Source organism: Periophthalmus magnuspinnatus, chromosome 23 (genome assembly GCF_009829125.3).
Source record: "Periophthalmus magnuspinnatus isolate fPerMag1 chromosome 23, fPerMag1.2.pri, whole genome shotgun sequence".
Classification (NCBI taxonomy): Eukaryota; Metazoa; Chordata; class Actinopteri; order Gobiiformes; family Gobiidae; genus Periophthalmus; species Periophthalmus magnuspinnatus.
In genome coordinates, this window is record NC_047148.1 from 23,959,635 (window position 1) to 23,978,242 (window position 18,608).

At 43.8% G+C, this 18,608-nt stretch overlaps 5 protein-coding genes across 6 annotated transcripts in view; 3 read left to right on the top strand and 2 right to left on the bottom strand.

The window, feature by feature from the left end:
• Positions 1-1,042: 1,042 nt before the first annotated feature.
• On the top strand, positions 1,043-6,101 carry rhof (ras homolog family member F). 2 transcript variants are annotated; one of them, XM_055231413.1, is made up of 6 exons: positions 1,043-1,481; positions 1,711-4,645; positions 4,777-4,864; positions 5,355-5,464; positions 5,730-5,864; positions 5,937-6,101. In XM_055231413.1, the coding sequence occupies exons 2-6, from the start codon at positions 4,532-4,534 to the stop codon at positions 6,099-6,101; spliced, it is 612 nt and encodes a 203-aa protein (XP_055087388.1). In that variant the 5' UTR covers positions 1,043-1,481; positions 1,711-4,531. The 2 variants fall into 2 exon arrangements, with proteins under 2 accessions (XP_055087388.1, XP_033845405.1); XM_033989514.2 differs by lacking the exon at positions 1,043-1,481 and having other exon boundaries at positions 3,927-4,075; positions 4,248-4,645.
• Positions 5,348-10,940, bottom strand: tmem120b (transmembrane protein 120B). Its single transcript, XM_055231411.1, has 12 exons — positions 10,807-10,940; positions 10,124-10,242; positions 9,942-10,058; positions 9,779-9,838; positions 9,611-9,706; positions 9,447-9,536; positions 9,305-9,370; positions 9,170-9,231; positions 7,961-8,053; positions 7,435-7,499; positions 7,267-7,335; positions 5,348-7,199 (listed from the first exon to the last, which is right to left on the bottom strand). The coding sequence occupies exons 1-12, from the start codon at positions 10,867-10,869 to the stop codon at positions 7,083-7,085; spliced, it is 1,017 nt and encodes a 338-aa protein (XP_055087386.1). The 5' UTR covers positions 10,870-10,940; the 3' UTR covers positions 5,348-7,082.
• Positions 10,941-10,971: 31 nt separating this feature from the next.
• morn3 (MORN repeat containing 3) lies at positions 10,972-12,765 on the top strand. The gene is made up of 6 exons (XM_033990087.1): positions 10,972-10,988; positions 11,660-11,829; positions 11,899-12,056; positions 12,183-12,342; positions 12,418-12,602; positions 12,688-12,765. Exons 1-6 carry the CDS (start codon positions 10,972-10,974, stop codon positions 12,763-12,765), a joined length of 768 nt encoding a protein of 255 aa, XP_033845978.1.
• A 1,095-nt stretch (positions 12,766-13,860) lies between these two features.
• Positions 13,861-15,862, bottom strand: orai1b (ORAI calcium release-activated calcium modulator 1b). The gene is made up of 2 exons (XM_033989718.2): positions 15,476-15,862; positions 13,861-14,950 (listed from the first exon to the last, which is right to left on the bottom strand). Exons 1-2 carry the CDS (start codon positions 15,587-15,589, stop codon positions 14,393-14,395), a joined length of 672 nt encoding a protein of 223 aa, XP_033845609.1. The 5' UTR covers positions 15,590-15,862; the 3' UTR covers positions 13,861-14,392.
• A 426-nt stretch (positions 15,863-16,288) lies between these two features.
• Positions 16,289-18,608, top strand: part of LOC117391850 (lysine-specific demethylase 2B) — a 24,281-nt gene continuing 21,961 nt past the window's right edge. The window contains exon 1 of the mRNA XM_055231453.1: positions 16,289-16,454. Coding sequence (XP_055087428.1) covers positions 16,410-16,454 — 45 coding nt within the window. The 5' untranslated portion in view covers positions 16,289-16,409. The remainder of the gene's footprint in view (positions 16,455-18,608) is intronic.

Sequence of the window (18,608 nt, forward strand, 5' to 3'; positions counted from 1 at the left end):
ATCGGGCTGTTTTCTCACACACACATCCTCTTACACCGCCTGTTTTATGGACTTTACACTACGTACATTTGGAAACACCGTCTCATTTTTATTTGCCTCACTCTGTAGACCTCATTAGAGCACGAGTGAAGCCTGGTTAATATTATGTTTATGTTGAAATGATCTCTTTGTCAAATGAAAGTTTTTGTGTGTTTGACATGTCTGATGCTCAGTACTCGGGCAATTGGCTGGTTAACAGAAGCAGCGCGCTCAGCCAATCAGAGCACAGTAGCTCAGGAGCCAGCCAATCAGAGCGCAGCAGCTCACGAGCTCGCTCATATTAGAGACACAGCTCAGCCAATCAGCGCGCAGCAGCTCACGAGCTCGCTGCTTTTAGAGGCACAGCTCAGAAGTCCTTCAACAGACACAGAGAGAGGGGGCAGACTCACGGCAGCCATTTTCCTGAAACAGGACTCATGGCCTATGGGTTTCCTTTGTTCCTAAAGGGATCTTACATTTGACTTCCTTGGACTATGATAAAACTATGATTCTCCCTTTAAAGGACTCAGAAGAAGGAAGATAGCCAAATGTAATGGACATATTGAACATTTTTCCTGTTCTTGGAATCCATCTTTGTCTTAACTAGGTCAGGGCACACCCACAGCCTATAAAAGTGCTGCTTCTGCTGAAGTGAACATATAAAAGTGTTGAATAAACTACTTTTAGTCTTATCATTATGTCTTAAGTGAACACAAACAGGCCTAAACAAAATATGTGGAAGATTGTTGGCATTTGGGCCTTGTAGAATAGAGATGCAATAAGTAAGTCCTTTTTTATTCTTATCATTTATGGGGTTTAAAGTATATAAAGCATGCTTTTGTGAAATGTATTCCTCTGTAGAACTTTTGTCAAATTAACAAAATTAAACGTGTCCATGTTCTGTGATCTGACTAGTCATTGTGGTTTTTAGGTTACATAAAGATTACAGTGATATTTTTATGTGGCTTTGCTTTTAAAGGCCTAAATAACATTTGTTTTTTGTCACTCAAGGGAAGGAGTAAAAGCCAAAGCCCTGTTGTTCAGAGGTCAGATCCTTTTCAGGTGTAGACTGGCTCCTGACCACTGCAAAAAGGTCAGTCAGTCTTTTGTAAGTAGTCGCACGGCTTCTCAAAAAGGTGTCCCAGTGTTTCAGAGAGTTTTTCCCTGTTGACTTGACTTGGGCTGAGGTCTGATCCTCCTCATGAAGCTTTGCCTACCTCAGGAGGCCTAAACGCAGACACACGAACAACATTTGCAGCTTCATCTTCCTCCTGATAAAGGGCTGGATGGTATCGTCTGGAAAAACAAGAAATCCATTATCACAAGAGATATGAATCTGAAAAAAACAAAACAGCTTGGACCAGTGGCAGCGACTGAGCCATTTTCCAAACACATCTGCTTCAGGACAAGAGGCTTTGACTCACACTTTCTCCATTTAGCTACAGCGTATGATTAAATTAAAGGTAGGCCTGGTTACTTGCTTCTCTTTTCCTTGTTTCAGGCATATCTTTAAATAAGATATGGACCTTAAGTATATTATTTTAAGTTTAAACCACATCTCAACTGTAAAATGATGTATGTAAATATATATATATGGTCAAAAATATGGTGGTGTAAACTTACAGATAGTATTCAAATATAATCCCAAACTGATTTAGAAGTGATTTCTTGTGTGTTTCCCTGCATCCAAAGCACTCTGGAGCTGTAATAACATGAACATGGGCTTCTTGGTTTTCTCAGTCTCAAAATGGCCACTTCAGAGACAAAGGACAACAGCTCTGAAATGTGACTGCGCCATTACAGGGTGAGGCTCTTCTGAACGCGCTGTGGCTCTGGCTCTGTGGCTCTGTGGCTCTGTATGTGCGGGACACGGTCTGTGGGGATGTTTTGATTCAAGATCTGCTGATTTACGAAGAGATAATCGCATAAACTGCTGTGGAGAGTCGACTCTGGGTTCAGTGGACTCGCTCAGTTTCGCCTGGCAACTGCTCCCGGAGAAGCCCGCGCTCTGGCCGGTTGCCATGACAGCCGCGCTGCCAAATAAGGTCATGAGGAAACTCGAGAGCACGCGCCTCTGTGATTAGCCCGGGAGAAAATAACAGCGCGAGGCTCGTTCAAACATGGCGGCGCTGCTGTTGTTATTTTAGGCTTCAACATGACGTGACTTTAAACAGAAAACCCTCATGTGTGACTTTAACTCGCTGTTGCCAAACGGAGGCGCATTCCTCGTGGTTCAGGAGTCTTTATATCGACCCCGTGGGCGGTTGGTCGACTCTGAACAGTCCGGTTGTGTCAGATGCCCTGTCAGATGCTCAGTCCACGGCAGCGCGCTCACGGTGACCATCGGGAGCGCGCATTCCTGTGTGCAGGTCACGAGCGTCACGAGGCTTTGAGCCGCGCGCAGCCCCCACTCGAGAGCCGAGAGCCGTCATGGCAACAGTGCTCACGTTTAGTACAAGAGAAAGCGTCATACTGGAGCTTTACGCTTGATTTGACTCATTTTCACTGTGTTATTTACAGTCAAAACCACGTGTCCACCGCGGGAAACAGCGAGAAACACCAGGAAATCTGCTGCGTAATGAAACTGTTACTTACGGTAGTTATGTTACTACGGTAAACAGGAAAAACAAGGACCACAGAGGACCACACTGTGACCTCACAGGGACCGCACTGTGACCACAAAGAGGACCACACTGTGACCTCACAGGGACCACACTGTGACCGCACAGGGACCACACTGTGACCTCACGGTGACCACACAGAACCTCACAGAGGTCACACAGTGACCGCACAGAGGTCACACAGGGACCACACTGACCTCACAGAGGACCACAAAGAGGACCATACAGGGGGACACACTGTGACCACACAGGGACCGCACAGTGGTCACAAAGTGACCGCACAGGGACCACACTGTGACCGCACAGAGGTCACACAGGGACCACTCAGGGGTCAGACAGTGACCACACAAGGACCACTCAGTGGTCACTGTACCTGGCCCCGGTGTGTGTGTGTGTGTGTGTGTTAGTCTGGAACGTTCCACAGAGGACTGGTCTGTCTTTGTTCTCTCTGTGCTCCTTTGTCCTGTTCAAACATGATGTTTTTAGACAGAATGACACTAGTCCTGACGGCTCTTTACTGTGGCTCTTTACTGACAGCTATTTACTGACGGCTCTTTACTGTGGCTCTTTACTGACGGCTCTTTACTGTGGCTCTTTACTGACGGCTCTTTACTGTGGCTCTATACTGTGGCTCTCAGGCCTAAACTCAGGTGTGTTTGAGCTGAAGCAGCGTCCTCATAAACACAGGTATAATGTGTTATTATCTTTATGACATTCTGTGTTTAAGTTTAAATAAATCACATTTTATTTATAGAAGTGAATGTGGCTCTTTATTTAAAATATAACGTTTGTTGAACCTTTGATAAAACGACACACTCAAGGTTTTCTAAAGTTACATCGTCTTCCTCTTTAAAGACAGACCCGCGTGTAGGCTTCTCCTTTAAAGACAGCCCCGCGTGTAGGCTTCTTCCTCTTTAAAGACAGGCCTGTGTGTAGGCTTCTCCTTTAAAGACAGCCCCGCGTGTAGGCTTCTCCTCCTTTAAAGACAGCCCCGCGTGTAGGCTTCTTCCTCTTTAAAGACAGGCCTGTGTGTAGGCTTCTTCTCCTTTAAAGACAGGCCCGCGTGTAGGCTTCTCCTTTAAAGACAGCCCCGCGTGTAGGCTTCTTCCTCTTTAAAGACAGGCCTGTGTGTAGGCTTCTTCTCCTTTAAAGACAGGCCCGCGTGTAGGCTTCTCCTCCTTTAAAGACAGCCCCGCGTGTAGGCTTCTTCCTCTTTAAAGACAGGCCCGCGTGTAGGCTTCTTCCTCTTTAAAGACAGGTCTGTGTGTAGGCTTCTTCTCCTTTAAAGACAGGCCCGTGTGTAGGCTTGTCCTCATGTGTAGGCCTACATTATTAAATCTGAGTTATCTCTTCCTGTTGGTGATAACACGCTGATATCACACTCAGACTTTTACAGCGTCTTCGTGCGGTTCATCTGTTACACGCAGCATTTTGAGGTAAGAGACTTTCACTCATTCAAACGACATCATATTCTGTTTTAAATTGTTAATCGCTATGGCAACGGTCCTGGATTCTCCTCCATGTGAAGCTCATGGACGCAGGCTCTACAGTGAACAGTCTATGGGCCAATCCGAGACTTAAACTGCTTTACATTTGTTTAAAACGTAGATATGCACCACCCACATCTGCTCCGACCATAAGAGGAAGCTCAGTGACGCGCCGAGATGCTGTGGATGAGCAGACGAGTGCAGGGAGTCATTTTGAACATTTCCAATCGAACAGGAACAGGAAGTGGTGAGCCGGCCTCAGACCTGCTCAACATGAGGCTGCTCCGCTCATTTGACACTGACTGTAAATCATCTGAGCTTTACAAACACACGTCTTTGTCATGTGTTTGACTTAACTCCAGAGACGGGCGCGTTCTCACTGTGAGTTTATCTGGACACACAAAAATGACCCACAATGGAACAACTAAAACTGATGAACTTAAAATAGTGATAGTGGGAGATGGAGGATGTGGGAAAACCTCTCTGCTGATGGTGTACGCCCGAGGAGACTTCCCAGAGGTGAGACTGTGCCATTTATGTACTTATACTTATATATGTGTACTTATATATATATATATATATACTTATACTTGTATGACTGACTGAGGACCTAAGTTTAAGTAACAAAATCATGTCCAAACATTTGACAGACCTACGCTCCATCTGTGTTTGAGAAATACAACACCTCTGTGTCTCTGGGAGGAAAAGAGATAAGACTGAACCTGTACGACACTGCAGGTAAGATACACACACACACACACAGAGAACATGTACGACACTGCAGGTAAGACACACACACACTGAACATGTACAACACAGGCACACACACTACAGACATTGTGTGAATGTAAAGGTGTTATAATAAGATGTTATTGTTCTTTACACTCACAAACACATCTTAAACTCTTGTGTGTGTTGTGTGTTGTCTGTTGTGTGTCTGTTGCTGTGGAGGGATGCCTCACACAGTCACAAACACATCTTAAACTCTTGTGTGTGTTGTGTGTTTGTGCCTCACACAGTCACAAACACATCTTAAACCTGCGTGTTAAATTGCTGTGTTGTGTGTTTGTTGTGTGGCTTGGCCTTACACAGTCAGATTATGATTATCTGACACAGAACAGTAAGTGCAAAAAGGAAACATAAAACAGGATGTGGTTTTCTCACACGCCACAACTACAATGTTACGCTGATATTTTATTAAAGTTTTTTTTTATTGTGTACTTTGTAGGACAGGACGACTATGACAGACTGCGGCCGCTCGCCTACCAAGAGGCCAGTGTGGTGCTGGTGTGTTTCGATGTGACCAACCCCACGAGTCTGGAGAACGTTCTAATAAAGGTACGTTTAAACTCACTGAACAGAGACGAGTGTGTTAAGGTGAACTCAAGGTCACTTTAACTGCTCTGTGTGAATGAGCGCTGGACGTTGCTTTGCTGGACGTTGCTTTGCTGGACGTTGGTTGCTATGGCGCTGCATTCCAATGATTAACTCCACTGTGGACATTGACCCCAGTGACACACACAGGATCCACACTGAAAACACGACACTGAAAACACGAGGTCAGTGTAAGTCACGTCCGTCTGATCAAACTCTGCCCAAACAGTGGTTTCCAGAAGTGAAACATTTCTGCAGAGACACTCCTCTCATCCTCATCGGCTGCAAGACGGACCTCAGAAAAGACAAGGAGCGAGCGAGGAAACTGCGAGCTTTGAGTCTAGAGCCCATCTCCTACACACAGGTGAGAACAGACGTGTTTATGTGCCTCATGTTTGAAGTGGATCATTCTAAAGGCGTGTTGTGTTCCTCACAGGGAGAAGAAGCCTGCAAACAAATCAACGCTGAAGTTTATCTCGAGTGTTCTGCAAAATTTCAAGAAAATGTGGAAGACATTTTCAAAGAAGCCACGAAAAGAGCACTGGCATTTAGACGGAAACAAAAGAACTTTAAGAAGAAGAGGAAATGCCTCATTTTGTGACACTGAGGTGATGAAAACATGAATGTCCCGTAGTGTTTGAACCACTTTGGTTCTGACTCTGAATCTTTAAACTCAGATATTTTAAAGACTGGAGTGAAACTTGATTACAAAACAGCACAGTTTTGGATTTGTATTTTTTCCATTTATCCAAATGTTTTAAAATGTCTGAGGGTTACTACATTTAGCAGCAGTACAACAGCGCCCACTAGTGTTGAATAAGCTACTGGGACGAGGCCCTTGGACAAGTAGAAAATGATCCATAAATGTGTAAATTAAATGTTTTCTAATAAACCTCCTGCGCACACAGACGTTACTTTAAACGTGCAGTGAACACGGCTCCTGTCACGTTCTCTTTGTCCTTTCAAATGTCGCACAATGAAAACAAAAGTAACTGATCTAAAGTGTGGATTCAAGTGTCATCAGGAATCAACTTTACACAATAGTGCAGATTACAGCGACACGCACGTCCCACACGCACGTCCCACACGCACGTCCCACACGTATGACCCACACGCACGTCCCACACGCAGGCGTCATATCGGCGCCTACAACCATTTCCCTAAGAACTCAGCAGAAAACAATCACATTAAAAGAAAAGTGTCTCTCAAAGTCAGTTTCCCAGACGTTGTTGATGCTTCAGCTTCAGAGCAGGTCACCTCCTGGAGCTTCTTCAGGTGCATAACATTTATATATAATTATTACCATTTATAAAGCAAATAACACATCCTTTCCTCTTTATAAAACACAAGATAATGCCACGTTCAGCTGGGCCTTTTGCAGGACCGATACAGCACGTACTCAGAAACAGAAGCTGCTGGAGTCACTTTGGCCTGACGCTGTGGTCGTCTTCAGACATGTCCTTCAGTGTCCAGGTGGAATCGTACTGTCCAGATGGAATCGTACTGTCCAGGTGAAGTCGTTCTTTCCAGTGTTTGGTCGTTCTTGAGTCTGATCTCGTGAGAAAGGTGAAGTTATTTAATCTCAGTCATTTTTCTTCACTTTCTCGGGGGATTCCTGTATTTTTTGGTGAACGACTTTCAGAGTGATGAGGAAGTTTCCCAAGAACAGGACTAGAAATGTCAAAGCCAGCATAAAAACCTGCAGAACAATGAACAGTTAAAGTTATTTAAATGTTTAAGTTTGTTTAAACGGTGCAGATCTTTACCTGCCACTCTTTACAGTCGTCGCGTTGAGCCAAACGAAACAAGGTCACAGCGTTATAGAGCTGCCAAAACTACAGGAGGAAACGCAGCATGTTTCACATTTACACTTTAATATGATTTAATCTGACACACGTGTGCTGAAGTCACACAAACACTGAACCTGAACTCACATGACCAAAGAAGAGGAACGGTAACAGAAAAGTAAGGCCCCTCCACATCCACGACTGGAATCCCTCTGCAGAGAAATGAAAGAGTGACCTCTGACCCCACGCTGTAACGCACACTGACCCCCGCACACTGACCCTCACACACTGACCCCCGCACACTGACCCTCACACTGACCCCCGCACACTGACCCTCACACACTGACCCCCGCACACTGACCCTCACACACTGACCCCCGCACACTGACCCTCACACACTGACCCTCGCACACTGACCCTCGCACACTGACCCCCGCACACTGACCCTCACACTGACCCCCGCACACTGACCCCCGCACACTGACCCTCACACATGTATATTATTATGTGTATTTATAAATGTGTGTATGACCCTGTATTCACATGTATGTATATTGTATTTATACATGTACATTATTCTGTACTTCCATAAATGTGTATTATCGTGTTTTTCCCTCACAGATTTGCAGATTTGCAGATGGCCTCAGAGTTTAACCCAAAACAAACATCGTACCCACTGTGAGGTCCAGCTGATTCCTCTCCCCCAGAGTCCGGAGTCTGTACAAGCAGCCGCTCTGATAATAATACTGCAAGAACTGTAAGAAACCTGAGGAACAAGCACATACGTGTACTTATATGTAAACTGTATTATATTTATACTGTAAGAAACCTGAGGAACAAGCACATACATGTACTTATATGTAAACTGTATTATATTTATACTAACCAGAGCACAGAGGAGGCCTGGGGTGAATACACACACTTACACTTCTAAACTTTATTATACATAAACTTTTTATAAAGACCAGGCTGTATTTCTTACATCAGCTCTGGACCTTAGAACGTTCCAGATTTAGTTCTGCTTCATGAGTTTGTGACGTCACACGTGAAACACGATGTGCCTCGTGCGTTTACCGAGTCAGGTCTGTGTTTAACGAGCAGCTCAAAGTTTAAACACATCGTCACTAAAAAACATTTGGATCAAACTTTACAGAAACATGAACTGTGACTTTATCCAAATGAGGAGATGTGGAGTTATGAACTTTATCAAGTTATTTTGAGAAGCATGTTTGTGTGTGTGTGTGTGTGTATTTGTGTCACTGTGTGTGTGTCTCTGTGTGTGTATCTGTGTGTGTGTATTTGTGTGTGTATTTGTGTATCTGTGTGTGTATTTGTGTATCTGTGTGTGTATTTGTGTATCTGTGTGTGTATCTGTGTGTGTATCTGTGTGTGTGTATCTGTGTGTGTATTTGTGTATCTGTGTGTATTTGTGTATCTGTGTGTATTTGTGTATCTGTGTGTGTATCTGTGTGTGTATCTGTGTGTGTGTATTTGTGTATCTGTGTGTGTATTTGTGTATCTGTGTGTATTTGTGTATCTGTGTGTATTTGTGTATCTGTGTGTGTATCTGTGTGTGTGTGTGTGCGGTCTGTGGTTCAATGCCCTTTAAGAACAGTTCTGACTCTTATGATTATTACAGGAAAAGTATTGACAAAAGTCCCAGGTGTTTAACTTTAAACTTTAAAAGGTTTAAACCTTAAACTTTTGGTCAGGACTGGGAACATCAGGGTCCACAGGGGGCGCCAGAGGTAACAGCTGTAGTTGTGTCTTTAGGCAAGGCACTTCTCCCACACTGCCTTGTATGAATGTGGTGTGTGAAGTCGCAGACGGCGCAGAGCGGACTCTCTTTTAATGTCCAGACAAACACATTAAAAACACTTACTTTGATAAATGGAGAAGGCGAGAAACTGGCTCCTGAACCTCTGATACATGGGCCCCTCCGGCCTGACGAAACAACACGATTAAACACCTCCGTTTGGACTTTTATTTATTTTATCACAGCTAAAACTGCACTCACCAGGTAAGCATGACACCTGAGAGAAACGTGGAGACGTAATGATGAGACACCCACCAGCCTTTTATCCTGAAACGACAAAAACACCTTAAAAACGTCACCGTAAAAACGACTTTAAACAAATTTAAGTTCCACGTCCACAAACCTGGAGCCGTTGCTCATGAGGATGCTCTCCCGTATGGTCAAAGTGCAGTAGTACCACACGAGCAAAAAGTTGAAGATTTCATCAGTGACACTAAAATGAGACATAAAAATGAAACATGAAAATCAGTTTTCTACTGAACATGAGACATAACAAAAGAAACTCACCGATAATTTAAGAAAAATAGGCATGTTATGGCTCCAAACAGTAGAATTATTGTCAGATAAAGCTTAAACTTCTCATATTCGTCTTTATAAGCAAATCTGTGAGAAAATAATATTTACATTTTAAATATTCTGTATCTGTGCAACTTTATGCAGATTAAAAGATCATACTTTGCCTGATTACTGAGCAGCGTCACATTTACATTCCCCAGAACCAAGTTTAGATACAACCTGAAAATAAGAAAGTGTCAGAAAAACACAGAGACACAGAGACACAGAGACCGGGTCAGAGACAGAGACAGGGTCTGAGACAAAAGGACTGGACAGGACTGACCCGTTCTTCTTGGGTAAATACGCCTCCATGTCAAAAAACACATTTTCTCGATCTTTGATTTGTGTTTGAATCTCGGCGAGGAGCTCTCGTTCTTTCTCATCAGACGCTTGAGTCGACCTGGAAACAGAACGGCTCAAAAACACTGAAGAACCAGATGATCAGAAGGAGCCACGGCGGTTTACCTCTTTAAACTGAGCTTTATGTCCTTCAGACACTTCCTCTGTTTGGTTATGGCGCCGCTGCAGGACGTCTGCAGACTGGTCAGCTCTTCAAGCTTCTGTCTGTAGATTTTGTGTGTTTCCTACAAATGGAACAAAGTTTAACACATAGTTTACATCCGGCGTTATGTCGGTTTAACAGGACTTAAGGTTCAAATATTTCAGTATAAAGGTAAGTTTAAGGACGTTCGGTGCAGGAGATGACATGTTAGAGCATTAAATCCAGATAATAAGAGGCATAAAACAACAACATAACTATTAAAAGAGCAATAATCAAATAAACATAAACTGTGTTTGCATCACTAACTCAACAGAGACAGACTGGACTTCACCAACAAAACAAACAACATATAGAAGATAAACAGTCCTCTGACCACACCACTGTCACTGGACTCTAGGGCTGGACAGTGGACACTGGTGTTGGACACTGGTGTTGGACAGTGGACACTGGTGTTGGACAGTGGACACTGGTGTTGGACAGTGGACACTGGTGTTGGACAGCAGTCCTGGGGTCAGCAGGACGGACACTTGCTAACGTAAGTCCATCAGTGATGTTCAAATCTGGTTCGTTTCACACAGACTCGCCTGTATTTAAGTGTTTCTGTGTATATTTGTGTGTTTATTCGTGTATTTGTTTGTTTATTTACCTGTAGTTGTTGATATTCTTCGTCCAGTTCGTCCCATTCCGTTTGAAACTTGGATTTTGACATTGTAGAAACAAGAGCAGCACAAGCAGCACGAGCAACACGAGCCTCGCGAGAACAGCCGGGATTTCAGCCACAGGACGAGACTGTGCCCGGGCCGCACTGCGCATGCGCGGGACCCACTGGTAACGAGAGGAAAAAAATAAAAGAAATAAAAGTAAAATAGAAAAGCTTTATTTTTCTGTCCCATTAACGCTCTGTTTAGTGACGTAATATTTGTAAATCAAAAACTGATTATGAATATTTTACGCGAAAATAAACGGCACGTGACGGACTGTTATGTTTAAAAAGTCAAAATCTATAAAAGTTTGGGTTTTTTTCTCCGCTGCCAAAGTTTTCACAGGTTCATCTAATTAACAAACTAAACCTCCAAACTAAACCTGCAGCTGTCGTCCATCTTAAACATTTGACTGTCGCTCCTCAAACTGTTGCTAAGAGACGAGACGCGTCTCTGTGGGACAGAGGACACCACTGTCCACAGAGACGAGACCACTGTCCACAGAGACGAGACCACTGTCCACAGAGACGAGACCACTGTCCACAGAGACGAGACCACTGTCCACAGAGACGAGACCACTGTCCACAGAGACGAGACCACTGTCCACAGAGACGAGACCACTGTCCACAGAGACGGGATCACTAGGTCAGGGACAAACCGCCTGTTTTTGTGGGTGAGTTGTGGTGTTCAGTTCAGAATTCTAGTGTTATTCCTTCTTTACATTTATACATGTCTTTCTTTCAGGGGTTTATTCTCATGTTTGTCCTTTACTGTTAAACTTTTCTGTTTTTCTTTCAGGGGTTTATTCACTCCAGCCCTGGTCATGCAGTTTTCTGGACCTCGTCACAAAAAACAGCCTCTGTCTGAGCAGTGGCACAGACTGACGCAGAAGAGTGGCCTGAAGCACACGGTTTACTCCGTCAGTGGAGATGAGTACACTGGAGAATGGAAGGACGATAAGAAGCACGGTGCCTGAACCTGAAACACACCTGAAGTCATTTTAAACAAAGAAACTAACAGAGTGTCTCATGTTTCAGGTAAAGGAGCTCAGGTGTGGAAGAAGGGTGGTGCCATGTATGACGGAGAATGGAAATGTGGAAGACGAGATGGACATGGCACCTACAGCGTTTTAAACCCACAGACCAAAGAGTATGTGAAAAAGTACTGTGGAGAGTGGAGACATGGGAAAAAGCATGTATGTACTGTGTACTGTGTACTGTGTGTACTGTGTACTGTGTGTACTGTGTGTGTACTGTGTATGTACTGTGTATGTGACATGTTCTTGTCTGATTCATTCTTGTCTGATTCATTCTTGTCTTAGGGCTTTGGGACATTTCTCTACAGCTGTTCTGAGGTGTATGAAGGACAGTGGAGTGAAGACGCTCGCTGTGGTTGGGGGAAAATGCACTTCACTAATGGAGATGTTTACGAAGGCGAGTGGAGGAAGGACAGGGCCCACGGCAGAGGGTTTATTCTGTGTGGTAAGACACACACTTTTTGTCTCATTTTAAAGTATGATTAGCATTTATTTCAGTGTTTGCATTTTTCTGTCTGAGCAAATGGAAACTGGTACGAAGGCTCCTGGAGAGACGGGAAAAAGGACGGATATGGGACATTTTTCTACTCTGACCAGGGGCAGCTGTATGAGGGTCTATGGGTGGATGGAACAGCAAAATGTGGCACACTGTCTGATTTTAAGAGAAGCGAAGCACCGAGACCTCCAAAATATCAGATTCCACAGGTAAAGTAGAACTTGACACAGGCAGTACTTTATTTGACTATGTTATGTGGGAAATTCTAATCTTTTTGTTTCTTTTGTTTTTTAGTTGCAGCTCGTGGACACGAGGGCCGTCCTGACCGGAGCCCAGTCAGCCTTCGACAGGACAACAGCCTCTCAAGAGTAAAGTCAAACACAGGAAAACACAAGTGTCCTCCGCGTGTATGTATCTCCCAGAGGCCCCGGAGCTCGGGTCCTCTCCCAGAGGCCCGGAGCTCGGGTCCTCTCCCAGAGGCCCCGGAGCTCGGGTCCTCTCCCAGAGGCCCGGGAGCTTGAAGGTTCTACCTTGGGGTTGATCTTGGGGTTTCCAGTCCATACTCTGCACAGATGTTTCTGTACATTTTGGCTCCACTTGGTTATGTCGCTCCATGTTTGCTTTCCCTGCAGCGTCTTACACCTGCAGTTATGAGTTGGACTGTCTCAGGGGCCTCTTTGCAGCCTACACCTTGGGTCTCGTCTGGTGTGGTAGATCTGGGCCTCACTCTGGTGCTCAAGGCTCCTGTGCTCCAGAATGAGCCTCTGTCCTTCAGTCCAGCTCTCTCAAGTCATTGGTAGGATTTCCTAATATCAGCCTCTTCAGTTCTGTTCTGGTGGTACGTTCTGTGCAGGGGCTTGTCCTCCTGTGATGTTTCCTCCTGCACCTCCTCCTCTGTCCTCCACTGTCTGAGACACTGAGCTCGTCGTCTGTTGGGGCCTTGTCCTTGTTGTACTTATGGATCTTGGATGTTTCATCCTGGACTGTGGCTCTCACACTCACTCGTCCTTCTTCCTTACGGCTCGTATGATATAAATATAAATTATATATATATGTATAAATAAATAAATAAATAAATAAATAAATAAATAAATAAAGGGCAGTGACCCCCAAACTGGAGGAGGCTACAGCAGATCCCAGGAAAAACATTAGACATCTGAGTCCAGAAAAGTGCAGGAGCAGCAAAGATACAGTAGAACCCTCAAGGCCTCAGGTGGAGGACGCGAGGTCCCGAGTCTCTGGTAGAGGACGCGAGGTCCCGAGTCTCTGGTAGAGGACGCGAGGTCCCAGGCCTCGGGTAGTGGACGTGAGGTCCCAGGCCTCGGGTAGAGGACCTGAGCATGGAAAGAGGTGGAGACGACCCGCGGAGGGGGAGGATGAGACCTTTTTTATATTCTAGTCTATAGCAGTGACAGGTTTGACATTTATCAAAAAGAAATGGTTAAAAAAAAAAAAGAGTAAAAAGTAGAAAGTGTATGTACATTTTTATTTTACAGCAAAATGTGTTAATGTGTTTTGAGTTCAAGGTACTTCAAGTCATAAAAATAAACATTTGAAATGAAAGTTAAATACTTGAGAAATCCCCTTATTGTGCTGATAATACTGCTCTGTAGCACATTATTCTGTTCAAATAGCATGCACTTATATGACAAACTGTTAGAATCACATACGACAAACAATAAATGAATGGTTCATAAAACACATAATAAAAAAGCAGCAATGATCAACAGAGACAAGAAAAAAACAGCAGCAGCAGCAGACGTGATTTGTTACAGCAGACATGATGTCACAAGTTACATATAAAAAACAAATCAACTTTTTTGATACACTTCTATTATTCGGTGTGTTATTTGATTTAAAACTGTTTAAAATAAACTGTATTACATATATTAACTGTATTACATAAACTGTTTTACATGCATTATTTGCAGTGCAGTGAAATCCAAGGTTCCAGAAATCCCTCAGTGGCTCGTAGGTTCAGAGGTTTCTTGTTTCTTCTTTAAGGGAAATGTGAAGATGGAGACTGTAGAATGGACGAGTCTCCTCTGTTGTCCAGCTCGTTCTGTAATCTGGTCAGGTTTGATAACTCCTCCAGCTCCTGAAACTGTCTGTCAGTCTTGTGACTCACTAAGGAGCGGTAAAAATGCACCGCAAACACGATGAAGACCAACCCAAACGGGACCATGATGGAGGTGGAGGTGATGGCGGCGGCTACGCCCGACGACACCGTGTTGTTGTTGGATTTGTTGGGTTTGATTGGCAAAAATTTTACCCAACAAAGTAACACAACTTCAGCCAGAAACAGCAACGTGCCGATCACAGTGGAAAAAGCCCAGGCCAGTTCAATGTGTCTGTGCATGCGCTCGTGCGGAGACTCTTTCACCGAGTTCAGGTTGTGGACGTTACTGACCGCTTCAATATTGGGCAGAATACAGGTGCTGACCATAAGAGCGAACAGGTGAACGGCCACGAGCACCGTGGTGCAGGCGCTGAAGGCGATGAGCAGAGCAGGAGGGTACGGGTAACTGTTATCCAGCTGCACCTCCACCATCGCCACCTGCAAACACACACCACACATTAAACACAACGCACAATCAACACACAGTAAACACACACACACCGTACAATCAACACACACACCACACATTAAACACAACGCACAATCAACACACCCACAGTAAACACACACACACAGCACAATCAACACACACACTGAAGGCGATGAGCAGAGCAGGAGGGTACAGGTAACTGTTATCCACCTGCATTTACACACCACACAATCAACACACACGTCACACAGTAAACACACACACTGCACAGTAAAAACACACACAATCAACACACACACAGTAAACAAACACACTGCACAATAAACATCGCCACCTGCAAACACACACAATCAACACACAAACACACAATCAACACACACACCACACATTAAACACACAGTAAACACACACATTAAACACACACACTAAACACACACCACACATTAAACACACACATTAAACACACGTCCTGTGTGACCCTTTGCTGTAAATAAATATAATAAATAAATAAAATAAACATGCGGCACTTGTACCATGGCGAACCCGGACAGCAGCGCGGAGGTTCGGCTTGAAGCCTTGAGTTTGGCTCGGCTGAGGTAGAGTTTCCTCCAGGACAGAGCCTGGAGCGAGTGCTCGTTCAGACTCATGATCTGCTCATAAACCTCTTATAAATCTATCTTAAAACTCTCATAAACCTCTTATAAATGTCTCTTAAATCTCTCATAAATCACAGATTGATGGATCGGGCGGATTTCCCTCGAAACTTTCACCAAACGCAACAAAAACACAACTACAGCAGACTGTGAGCATGCTAGCAGTATGCTAACAGCGTGCTAGCACCGTGCTAACAGTATAGCAGTATGCTAGCAGCGTGCTAACAGCTGCATTGACCTTTCACCTTGCCCTCAAAGCCGCGTCTCTCTGCACATTACCCAGAATCCCCTGCGCCCGGAGCAACATCCGCTAACACGAGCTACACAGTAAAAACAAACATATAACGTGTGTTTTTTCTGTAATAACACGCGCCCTGGGCCCGGTGTGAAAATATAATGATCTTTTATTCATCACATGTTTGTTTTTCTAAACCACGTGACGCGTCACGCACAAACCGCGAGTCTCACAATGAATGAAACAAAAGCATCACCAGAGTCTCTAAAACAGCACCAGAATGTGTAAAAACACCATGTGACGCTGCACACACCCTACACACACTCTGAGGACTGACCGGGGTCACAGCTCTGTCCGAGGCGGGTCAGGAGTGTGATAAATGTATAAAAGTTCTTTAGACGCGCTCCATGACGCGCTCCATGACGCGCTCCAACAATGTTTTGGTTCCAGGTGGTGACGTAATGGACACAAACATGGTTCCCTTGTTTTGAACCCGAAATGCTGCTAAGTGTGGCTTTAACTTTTCTACAAAGAGAGATGCTTTTCCCAAACTGAGGCGCTGGGCCGTTCACCGCAGAGATGTCCCACTCCACGGAGCCGTGCGCGGAGCCCGGGCGCAGACTGGTGCGTCCCTGAAGCGGAAACTGAAGCGTAAACTGAAGCCTGTCGTTAGCTTCACCAAACACACTGGCAGCTAATTAGGAGCTAAGCTAACTCTGCACCAGATACTGTCATTACAACTGAACAAGTTCAACATGAAACTGCACCATTCACATGGAGCCACGCGCGAGTGTGCATGGTGTTTATAGTGTGCATAGTGCACATAGTGTGCATGGTGTTTATAGTGTGCATAGTGTTCATAGTGTGCATAGTGCACATAGTGTGCATAGTGTTCATAGTGTGAAGAGTGTGCATGGTGTTTATAGTGTTCATAGTGTGCAGAGTGTGCATGGTGTTTATAGTGTTCATAGTGTGCAGAGTGTGCATGGTGTTTATAGTGTGCATAGTGCACATAGTGTGCATAGTGTTCATAGTGTGCAGAGTGTGCATGGTGTTTATAGTGTGCATAGTGCACATAGTGTGCATGGTGTTTATAGTGTCCATAGTGTGCAGAGTGTGCATGGTGTTAATAGTGTCCATAGTGTGCAGAGTGTGCATGGTGTTTATAGTGTTCATAGTGCACATAGTGTGCATGGTATTTATAGTGTGCATAGTGCACATAGTGTGCATGGTGTTAATAGTGTCCATAGTGTGCAGAGTGTGCATGGTGTTTATAGTGTTCATAGTGTGAAGAGTGTGCATGGTGTTTATAGTGTGCATGGTGTTTATAGTGTTCATAGTGTGCATGGTGTTTATAGTGTGCATAGTGCACATAGTGTGCATGGTGTTTATAGTGCACATAGTGTGCATGGTGTTAATAGTGTTCATAGTGTGAAGAGTGTGCATGGTGTTTATAGTGTGCATGGTGTTTATAGTGTTCATAGTGCACATAGTGTTCAAAGTGCACATAGTGTTCATAGTGCACATAGTGTTCATACTTCACATAGTGTTCATAGTGCACACAGTGTTCATAGTTCACATACTGTTCATATTTCACATAGTGTTCATAGTGTTCATATTTCACATAGTGTTCATAGTTCACATAGTGTTCAAAGTGCACATAGTGTTCATAGTGCACATAGTGTTCATAGTTCACACAGTGTTCATAGTTCACATAGTGTTCAAAGTGCACATAGTGTTCATAGTTCACACAGTGTTCATAGTTCACATAGTGTTCATACTGATCATACTTCGCATAGTGTTCAAAGTGCACATAGTGTTCATAGTTCACATAGTGTTCATAGTTCACATAGTGTTCAAAGTGCACATAGTGTTCATAGTTCACATAGTGTTCATAGTTCACATAGTGTTCATAGTTCACATAGTGTTCAAAGTGCACATAGTGTTCATAGTGTTCATAGTTCACATAGTGTTCAAAGTGCACATAGTGTTCATAATTCACATAGTGTTCATAGTTCACATAGTGTTCAAAGTGCACATAGTGTTCATAGTTCACATAGTGTTCATACTGTTCATATTTAACATAGTGTTCAAAGTGCACATAGTGTTCAAAGTGCATAGTGTTCATACTTCACATAGTGTTCATAGTGCACATAGTGTTCATACTTCACATAGTGCACATAGTGTTCATAGTGCACAGTGTTCATACTTCACATAGTGTTCAAAGTGCACATAGTGTTCATAGTGCACATAGTGTTCATAGTGCACATAGTGTTCATAGTTCACATAGTGTTCATAGTTCACATAGTGTTCAAAGTGCACATAGTGTTCATAGTTCACATAGTGTTCAAAGTGCACATAGTGTTCATAATTCACATAGTGTTCATAGTTCACATAGTGTTCAAAGTGCACATAGTGTTCATAGTTCACATAGTGTTCATACTGTTCATATTTAACATAGTGTTCAAAGTGCACATAGTGTTCATAGTGCACATAGTGTTCAAAGTGCACATAGTGTTCATAATTCACATAGTGTTCATAGTTCACATAGTGTTCAAAGTGCACATAGTGTTCATAGTGCACATAGTGTTCAAAGTGCACATAGTGTTCATAGTGCACACACTGTTCATAGTGCACATAGTGTTCATAGTGCACATAGTGTTCATAGTGCAGTGTTCATAGTGCACATAGTGTTCATAGTGCACAGTGTTCATAGTGTTCATAGTGCACATAGTTCACATAGTGTTCATAGTTCACAGTGTTCATAGTTCACATAGT

Bases quoted from the DNA above. Each gene is read 5' to 3' on its own strand.
- rhof (XM_055231413.1), top strand. From the start codon at position 4,532: ATGACCCACAATGGAACAACTAAAACTGATGAACTTAAAATAGTGATA. The intron at 4,646-4,776 runs GTGAGACTGTGC...AACATTTGACAG, and splicing joins CCCGAGGAGACTTCCCAGAG to ACCTACGCTCCATCTGTGTT. The intron at 4,865-5,354 runs GTAAGATACACA...TGTACTTTGTAG, and splicing joins GAACCTGTACGACACTGCAG to GACAGGACGACTATGACAGA.
- tmem120b (XM_055231411.1), bottom strand. From the start codon at position 10,869: ATGTCAAAATCCAAGTTTCAAACGGAATGGGACGAACTGGACGAAGAA. The intron at 9,839-9,941 runs GTCAGTCCTGTC...TCTTATTTTCAG, and splicing joins TATTTACCCAAGAAGAACGG to GTTGTATCTAAACTTGGTTC. The intron at 9,371-9,446 runs GTTTGTGGACGT...TTGTCGTTTCAG, and splicing joins CTCATGAGCAACGGCTCCAG to GATAAAAGGCTGGTGGGTGT.
- morn3 (XM_033990087.1), top strand. The intron at 12,343-12,417 runs GTAAGACACACA...TTTCTGTCTGAG, and splicing joins CAGAGGGTTTATTCTGTGTG to CAAATGGAAACTGGTACGAA. The intron at 12,603-12,687 runs GTAAAGTAGAAC...TTTGTTTTTTAG, and splicing joins CAAAATATCAGATTCCACAG to TTGCAGCTCGTGGACACGAG.
- orai1b (XM_033989718.2), bottom strand. From the start codon at position 15,589: ATGAGTCTGAACGAGCACTCGCTCCAGGCTCTGTCCTGGAGGAAACTC. The intron at 14,951-15,475 runs GTACAAGTGCCG...GTGTGTTTGCAG, and splicing joins TGCTGTCCGGGTTCGCCATG to GTGGCGATGGTGGAGGTGCA.